At 49.3% G+C, this 9421-nt stretch overlaps 1 protein-coding gene across 1 annotated transcript; it reads left to right on the plus strand.

Annotated features, from left to right (window-relative positions):
* Nucleotides 1–1831: 1831 nt before the first annotated feature.
* On the plus strand, nucleotides 1832–5246 carry CHCHD5 (coiled-coil-helix-coiled-coil-helix domain containing 5). Its single transcript, XM_037038692.1, has 4 exons — nucleotides 1832–2005; nucleotides 2806–2946; nucleotides 3228–3393; nucleotides 5074–5246. Coding segments are annotated over exons 1-4 (333 nt in total). The 5' UTR covers nucleotides 1832–2003; the 3' UTR covers nucleotides 5098–5246.
* Nucleotides 5247–9421: the final 4175 nt, after the last annotated feature.

Below are 9421 nucleotides of genomic sequence, written 5' to 3' on the forward strand. Positions count from 1 at the left end.
AAAAATGTTGAGATATTTCACATTATTTTTTCATAGGATATCTCTAAAACCCAGTGGCAGTTTTTTCCTTCTCTGCCTCACTTTGTATTTCATTGTTCCGTACTCTGTTGGTGGATATTTATTTGGGCTGTTCCATTCGTGGCTATTACAAACAGTGTTGGCAGTAGATAGCTTTGTGTACACTTGGGCCAAGTATAAGATGTTATATAAGTTAAAAAACTTTCCTAAGATGATGATTTTCTGAGTCTGGCTTTAGGTGTCTGTCGCTAATTATGGGGCAGATAGGACTAGACTGAGAAATATCCATTCAAGGTATATCCTGGTTTTGCTTCTATCCTGGAATTTGAAAAAAATTAGGAAAAAGACCTTGATGTTTTAGCTGACACCTCCCTCTGTTACTGGAATCCCAACTAGATTTTCCCACCCCATTCCAGTCTGCCTGCCTCACAATCCCTCAGCTGAAATCTATTGTTTAATTTTCTTCAGATTTTTTTAGCAACACCAAAATGGTAAAAACATGAATTTTTTTCCTAGCTTTTAATTAATTGATTGATTGATTGATTGATTTTTAAGAGTTATCTTTAGAGGGGAAGGGAAGGAGAGAGGGAGAGAAATATCAATGTGTGGTTGTCTCTCATGCATCTCCTGCTGGGAACTGGCCTGCAACCCAGGCTGTGCCCTGACTGGGAATCAAACTGCGATCCTCTGCTTCACAGGCCTGCACTCTAGCTTTTATTTTAAATTATAGAGTCACAACTGTGAGATTGACATTGAGACAATTTACAGAGCTTGGCCCTTTTCACCAGTTTCACACACACTCATTTGTGCATGTGTGTATAGTTCTGCTCACTTTAGTGCAGTTGGATGTGACCACCAGGGTCAAGACAGAGGTGCTCTGTTTCCACAGACTCTGCTGTGTGCTCTGCCCTTACAGCTGTCCCCACTGCAAATCCATCTTTAATCCCTGGCAACGAAGAATCTGTCTCTCATGTCTAGTTTTATTTCAAGAATATATAAATAGAACCATAGTTGTGCCCTTTTGAGATTGGCCTTCCATGACACGTAATTGCCTTGAGATGTATTGAAGCCCGTTGTGTAGCACATATTCGTTCCTTTTTGCTGCTGTGTAGTCCTTGGGGATGTTTCACCAGTTACCTGTAAGAACACATTTTGGTTGTTTCCAGTTTTTGGTGATTATAAATAAAGCTACTCTGAACACTCATGCAGTTTTTGTGTGAATGTACATTTTTGTTTCTCTGGGACAAATGTCTAAGAATGAAATTGCCAGGTCATGTGATAGTGGTGTGTTGTTTTGGAAAAAAACTGCCAAACTGTTTTCCAAAGTGGCGGAACCATTTTACATTCCCACCAGCAATGAATGATCATTTCTTCTACATCCTGACCAGCACTTGATGGTTCTCCTGTGCTTTACTTTAGATGTTCTGATAGGTGTTATAGTGACGTCTCATTGTGTGTGGTTTTGTTGTTAAGAATTTGTTTTTCGAAGGGAAGGGAGAAAAGAGAATCATCGATGTGTGCTTGCCGCTCTCACGCCAAGCCAGAAGGCAAGTTGTTGAGGGATGGACAGCTAGGCTCCAGCGGGGCGTCTGGGACCGTGTGTGGCTGTGGTCCATCCCCACAGGTAGTCGCAAGGCCGAGCAGCGGCTTGCCTTGGCTCAGGAGAAATGCAGTGCCACCCAGCATTTACTTCCGGTGGAGTCCGGGGGCCACTGGGGCAAAGCCGGAAACGAAATGGCTGTGGCCAATGGGCCAGGAGCACTACCAACGCGGCTGGGACCGGAAGTGATTAGTAGGGAGCTGCCATTGCAGGTCCGGGCGGAAGTAGAGTAAGAGAGCCGCCATGATGGGTTGGCGCTGAAAGCAGTAGGGCAGCTGGGCTGCTGTCCTACCGGAAAAAGAGGCCAGAGGGCTCGCTATGACAACCTGACACCGGAAAAGGCTGGGCGCTCCTTCCCGACTGCTTCCCCCGCACCCGTTTCGATATGTGAGTAGCGGGAGTGCTTGTCTTGCGCTTGCTGCGCACATCTTTTCGGTGACCGGGACCTGGGAGGAGGGTTGGCCTCTTATTCGGAGCTCCGACCTCCAGACTCAGCTCCGTTACCCCATAGCCACGTGTCCAGGCCCCGCCCCCTCGTCGGAACCCAAGACTTAGAAGTCCACTCTCACACCCACGCCGCCCGCAGGACCCCAAGCCCGGCCTTGGAGCGACACGTTCCACCCGCCCCCCGGGTCATGCTACCTTTTTTGCTTGAGCCTTTCTCATCTGCCAAGGACCCCAGAGCTCCGCAACAGGCCCACAGATTCGTTCCAGACGCTGGCCCTGTGGTTCCCTCCAGACCTGTCCCAAGAGCTCACCTGTATATAGGATCCTCCAACAAACCCGGGCTCCAGCCTCATCCAGCGCTTCTAGATAGTGCCCTGAGGACCCTGTGTCTCATCAGGGCCTCCAGAGCCCCCGCTCTAAGAGTTTCACCTGGACTCCAGACCCCGACACCCACCTGTGGCTCCCAGGCCCTCCCAGGTCCTACTTGTAAAGCTCCGCGAGGAAATGACTGGGCTACAGAACCCTCTGTTAGGACCCCAAGCCTGCCTTAGAGTAACCAGACCTATTTAAGGGCCCCCATCACTTACCCACCCCCCCACCCCCCCGGCCCCCGGCCCGCTTCACAGACCGGCACCCGCGGGCCCTGTTCCAGGACCCACCAGACCAGGGGACTCATCCCAGAGTCCCCTCCACCCCTACCCAGACCCAGGTCAGAACCTTCTTACCCGCATGTCCCACAGGCAGGCGGCCTTGGAGGTCACTGCCCGCTACTGCGGCCGGCAACTGGACCAATATGGCCAATGTGTGGCCGCCAAGCCTGAGTCCTGGCAGCGGGACTGTCACCACCTCAAGATGAACATCTCTCGATGCACCTCCAACCAGTGAGTGTGGGGCAGTGCGGGGAGTGGGGCAGTGCCGGGGTAAGCAGCTCGAACTGTGGAGAGGTGGCTATCTCGAGGTTAGCAGTTTGGGGATTGTGTGGGGGAGGGGTTTTTGGGTGGGCAGTGGGAGCATGGGGGCCGACAGTGCCAGGGACATTTCAGGGGTGTTGGAGGTGGGCAGATCTGGGGCAGGCTGCGCAAGTGGGGGAGGGAAGGGTGGACAGTGGGGTGAGGCAGGCAGTACAGCGGAAACCTAGACTCCTGAGGTACCCTCCCTACAGCCCAGTCATCCGTCAGATCCGCCAGGCCTGCGCGGAGCCCTTTGAGGCCTTCGAGCAGTGTCTACGGCAGAATGAGGCAGCTGTGGGCAACTGTGCGGAGCACATGCGCAGCTTCTTGCAGTGCGCTGAGCAGGTGCAGCCTCCGAGCCCATCCGCAACTGTGCAGGTAAAGACCTGGTGTCACCCTCAGCCCTACCCTCCCAACACCGACCTTACTGTGCATCCAGAATCCACAACACTGTCACTTCTTGCCCCATTCACTGCCCCTGATATGCTTCCCAGGATATCTATCCTGCTGTCCCCCTGGCCTTCCTGAATCCTTAGGGAGCAGGAGAGCACTTAAGAACTAACAACTAGCCTTGGTTGGGTGGCTCAGTTGGTTGGGGCATGGTCCCATATACCGAAAGGCTGGGTTCGGTTGCTGTCAGGGCATATACCTGGGTTGCAGTTTGACCCTGGCAGGGCATTAGGATGGGTTAAAAGGTCTCCTTATAATGTATATGGTATATAAACAGATATAGTATATTTATAGTATTAGAATTTCATGGATGGGCACAGTTTAAAATAAATGTCCAAAAGTACTTCTTGGGGGGCGGGCAATATTGAAAAAAAGTTGAGATACTGTGGTTTAGTTGTTACAGGACTCTGAGCTCCAAAGGCAAAGGTGACCCCTTCACTAGCCCCACTGACAGTCTCTTCTCTGCCCACCTCTGTCCCTGCAGCCTTGTCTTCCCTTCTTGCTCCCAGGAGAGAGGCGTTCTCTTGGGTCTCCATGCTCCTCTTACTCCTTCCAAACCATTCATTCGCTGTGATGGCCCCCGAGTGTTCCGAGGAAGTTGGACTGTTTTGCTGTACTTAAAAACCTTCCCACAGGCAGGTCTCAACTCGGTGCTGCCTCTGGGCCCTCATCCCCCATCTTAAGGCCTGTGTTCCAGCCCCAGGAAATGGGCACTTACTGGAGCCAGACTTTTATCCAGCTGTTTTCTTCTGCTTGGATGCCCCCTAGTCCTGCTGGCTGATTCCTACTCTAGCTTAGATGTCACCTCTCAGAAAACCTCCCCCAGAGGCTCATCCCTGCGGTGGTCCCACAGTCCTTGAGCTCCCTCATAGGGCTTACATGGCATTGCTTTGTAACCATGGCCCTCCTCCCATCACCTGTTTCAGAGGAGTCCTTGCTAAAGGCAGGTCCCCAGGACCTGCAGCCTTGTGTGTTTTTATGAGACAGGGATTAGTGAAAGGTTCAGGCCCCAGTAGCTACTAGCAGGAAGGACTTTTAATTCTTCTCAGGTATCATTCAGTAACAATCACATACAGTTCAGGCTAGTTTCTTAGTCATATGTTGGTGGTTTCTTTGAAGTTGTTTGAGCATCTGAATAGTAAAGACTTCACCTTCCCATCTTAGGACCAGTTGTTTCTTCCTTCCTGGGACAAGCAACCAACATGTCCCCATCTTGTAAAACATGCTGTTTGAACACCTCATGTTCATGAAGCCACCAATTTAAAGTGCCACTGCTATCCCCCCACACTCACCTCTCTACCCTTTGTTTTCATTGTAGATATTATCAGTTGAAATGTTTTTGTTCATTTGTTGTCAGTCTCCCGCTAGAGTCAAGGAATCATGCCTGTTGCATCCCATGCCAGTACCTGTAGCAGTGCCAGGTGCACAGCAGGTGTTTAGTACCTACAGCAAGGCTGCCCTCCCTGCTCCCAGCGACAGTTCACTGTGACCCGTGTTCACGGGCTCTGCAAGGGCAGCCTCTGCCGAGTCTACACAGCCTCCCCGTGGTGGCCCCCGGGCTGGGCAGGAAGAGAGACTGGCACGTGATGATGTGGTTTTCTCCCACAGGCACAGCCACTTCCTGCCTCCTGAGGACTCTGGACCATATGAAAACTGGACAGGGGTGACTGGCCACTTAATGCCCCCAGCCCTGAAGAGTGACCAATCACTGTTCTGAGATCCTTGAACGTGGATCTAGTCTGTGGACATTAGGACTCACAATAAAGACTGTGTACACCAGGCTTGGATTCCTGCCTTCAACACTGTGGGCCCTGGAGAGCTGCCTGGGCAGAAACACCAGTCCTCTGTTCTTCAGCGTCACCACGTGTGACAAGGAAGGGCCTGTCTCTAGGGCCAAGGTCACCCCTTTCCCTTGCTAACTGCCACAGCCATTCTTGTCTCCTGCTGCATGGACATGGGAACAGGTCTTTTCCTCCCTGCCATGCCAGCACTTGCCAAGTCTTTACTGTGGGCTTAGAGGGCATAAATGACATACATTTCTTTTCTTCCTGAGTCGAGAGCCAGGGGAGCGATAGATTGGGCAGCTGGGGCTAAGTTCCACTGGGGACCTCTGGAAGATTGCATAGTACATCCCTCAGTTACTGTCCAAGGGGCAGCTCTGCATCCGCATTGAGGGCTGTTTTTATGGGCGCCAACCATTGAGCACTTCTGCCTGCGCTGTGTGGTCGGGTGGCCACTGCCATCAGAAGAGCCCTGAGCAGAGGGAGTTGGTGAGCAGCACTCAACACACAGAAGGCAGTGCCAGGTGGACCTACACAGTGGCTGCTGCAGGGACTTCCTGTCTCCACAGGGTCAGGTTCCCTGGGCACAGCTGGTCATCACGGGCTTCCACAGGTCCTAGACACAGGTCCTAGAGGGTAGGTCTGTAGGACAGGGATCCCAGAGTGCAGAGCTCCAGAAACTGGAAGTGATTGGCCAGTGCTCACCAGACTGGCCATTTGGAAACTGAGGTTGTGCCCTGGCTTGGAAGAAATGAGCTAGAGTCTGCCCTGGGGGTTTGATCTTCAAGACAAAGACAACTGGCAGTTGGTGTAGGAGCTCAGGTAGGAGTCCCACTGGTGTTCCCTGAAGGGCTGCAGGGACCTGGAGGCTTCTGTGCCCAGCTCCAGCTTCCTCAGGCTGTGGACCGAGCCCTCCAGTCTGTGCCTGTTTCAGCCAACCTCAGTTTTCCTGAGCACGCTCTGCTCCGTGTAACTCAGAAGTGTGGTGACAAACGAGATTGAGACAGCGTTTCAGAATCCCCTCTACTAGGCTAGATCCACTCCCTCTGCAGTGACCTTGGGGGCACAAAATGGAAGCCTTAAAACTGCCACAGCTGTTTGTCAAAGCGAGCCCTGAGCCACCGGAGATGAGGGGGTTGGGTGGAGGGGATGGCACCTCCTGGTGGCATTTAGCTGCAAAGGATTTACGTCCATGTTGAAACTACTGTAAAAGTAGTTCCTGTTCCTCTGTGTTGGTAAGCTATTTCTAAGAGTTTTTTAAATGATACGAATTTTCAGATTGCCATAAATTTCTTGAGTATCATAATTATTTTTTTAAGGTTTATAGAATCTAGTGAAAGCCCCCTTTTCCTTTTCAGTTTTGTTTAATGATTTTAGAGAGGGGGAAATACTGATTTGTTTCAGAGAGCGAGGAAGAGAGGAACATCAATTTGTTGTTCCATTTATATATACATTTATTGGAGTTGATTCTTGTATGTGCCCTGACCAGGGGTCAGACCCACACTAATGCATCAGGGTGGTGCTCTAACCAGCTGAGCCGCCCAGCCAGGGCTTGGCCGCTTCTTGTATGTGCCATGACCAGAGACTGAATCCGCCACCTGGGCTTGTCGGGACAGCGCCCCTTTTTACTTTCTGATGTTGGTTATCTGCACCCTCTTTTCTTCTTCAGCTTTCTTGACAGGGCTTTATCAATTTTATTAACCTTTTCACAGAACCTGTTTGGGGCTTTGTTAATGTTTCCTTTGTATATTTGTTTTTAACTTTATTCTCTTTTTTTTATTAGCTTTATTTTGGATTTAATTTTCCAAAGTTTTTTACATGAATATTTAGTTCACTGGTTTTCAGTCTTTTTCTTTTCTAAACCCTGCACTTATTTTTCCCACAGAGGGTGGCTTTCTGTTTTGCTTTTTTCCACTTATCTCAGATTTAGTTTAAAATTGTATTTCTTAATTTCTAAACATGGGAATTTTTCTAGTCATCTTGCTTTTGCATTTGGGATGGGAACGTGTTTTGTGATTTCAGTTTTTTTTAAACATGGTGCTAACTTTATGGCTGGGTACACGTCAGTTTTGTGAATGTGCAACCTGTGTTTGAGTCGTAATCCTTGGTTCCCAGGTGAAAACAGTACACCGGGAACCCAGGATTACTGTCTTCACCCGGGTTCTCTCAGAAGCAGACTCGGGCCACGGTTTTGAGAGACACTCCCAGTCTGCATTAGAGGTCAGTGGGCACACAGGGCAAGAGAAGCAGCACTCAGGGGCATGTTGTCAAGCAGTTACCCCTGTGGGTAACAGCATTATTGTCTGGGCATAGTTTAGAGCACATTCTTCCCACTCAAGGGATGAGGCTGTTTATAGACTAACCCCTACCAGTCACCCAAAGTTGTTGAAGGTACTGGAGTTGTTTTTTCCTTTTTATCCTCACTCAAGGACATGCTTATTAATTTTAGAGAGAGGGGAAGGGAGTGAGAGACATCATTTAGAGAAATGTTGATCAGTTGCTTTGTAAGTGCCCTGACTGGAGCCTGAACCTGCACCGTAGGCATGTGCCCTGAGTAGAAATTGAACCCAGGACTTTTGGGTTTACAGGATGACATTCCAACCAACTGAGCTACACCAGCCAGGCCTGGAGCCCGGAGTTTAATTCTCTGTCACTTCCTGGGTCATGTCAGTGGTGGCCACATTGTGGTCAGTCACTTCAGTGGCTACTACCTGTTGCCACAGCTGCCATTGCCTCAGCTTGTTTGTGGTTGCCTCAGCAGTAGCTGCCACCCATCATCTGGACCACCCTTGCTGCCATCCCCGCCACCACCCATCACTGTCCGCCATAGCCACCATTGGTGGAAGTGTTGCCATGACAAGAATGCCTTCAAAATGCTTAGCTCAGTTCTCAAAGTGGTCACATTCATCTAAGGAGGCCACCTAGAACTGGGCAAGTGGGGAGAAGTGGGTGGGGAATGGGGACAGGTGGCTGCACTGGGGGTCGTGTGCAGATGCAGAGTGGACTATGTGGTCAGGGAGTGAGGGTCTGTCTCCAAGAATCTGCACTTCACCTTCGATGGTGGAACTGACTTTGTCAACAAAGGTAATCACTCTGGTGATGAAAAATATCCCAGGCAGAGCTTAGACTTGCAGGGGGAGAACACCTTATGTTGCCAAAACTGTCAGGCAGAATGTGCGCAGACAGAAGCCAGATAATGTAAGGAAACTGCTCAAAGTAACCTGGCGTCTACCATAAGGTGCGCTGCTTTTCAAGAGCCCTGTGCCACGCCCCAGACCAATTAAATCGGAGTCTCTTGTGGGGGAGACCCAGACAAAGGCACTTATTTTAGAATTTATTGGGTGGGTCCAAAAGTCTGATTTTTTTCTGTAAAATAAACATTTTTTTTCATTTTTATCAATAACTTTATTGATTTGGATATTTTGAGTGTGTCGGCTATCTCTTGCTATTGGCTTCTAGTGGGTAGAGGCCAGGGGTGCTGCTAAACATCTTCCAGTGCATAAGACCCTCACAGCAAAGAATTATTTGGCCAAAATGCCAAGAGTACCAAGAAACTTACAAACCACTTGTGACACGTTCGATCAGTCAGAGCACCTTCTTCATACACTGCACAAATCTTTTTTTGCTCTTCAGTTGCATTTTTACCTTTCGTGAAATAGTGAAACACAATATGTGAAATAAGTTGCATATCTTGTTCCATCTTCAACATTTAAAATGGCTACACAAAAATTCACCAATTTTGATAAGTTTCTTTTAAATGCACGCTGATATAACAGCTGTCACAATACAATCTAATGAACTTGTTTCAAATGAAGTTAAAGGCAACTAAGCACTACTAGAATCATTGTATGGCAAAAACTAAACAAATTTTTTGGGCAACCTCCTCCCAGCTTGTTTCCCTCCCACCCTGAGTACAGAGGCGCTCTCTGTACAGTAGCCAGAGGGACCCTTTTCTGTATGTGGTAAATGATATTTGAGCAGAGACTTATTGCCATGTCATGGGTATGAGATCAAATCCTGGGTAAGAGGCAGCACTGGGATATGGCAGAAGTTCATTTATCTACTCAACCCAGTGACGTTCTAGGGCTCAGTCCTCTAGCTGACCTTGTGCTCATATCAAGCACGTGAAAGGAGAGAGCTCAAGGACTGTGGAAGACTAGGTCCCAGTTCTAGAA

Source organism: Sturnira hondurensis, unplaced genomic scaffold (genome assembly GCF_014824575.4).
Source record: "Sturnira hondurensis isolate 20B ecotype Veracruz unplaced genomic scaffold, ASM1482457v3 Scaffold0002039, whole genome shotgun sequence".
NCBI lineage: Eukaryota > Metazoa > Chordata > Mammalia > Chiroptera > Phyllostomidae > Sturnira > Sturnira hondurensis.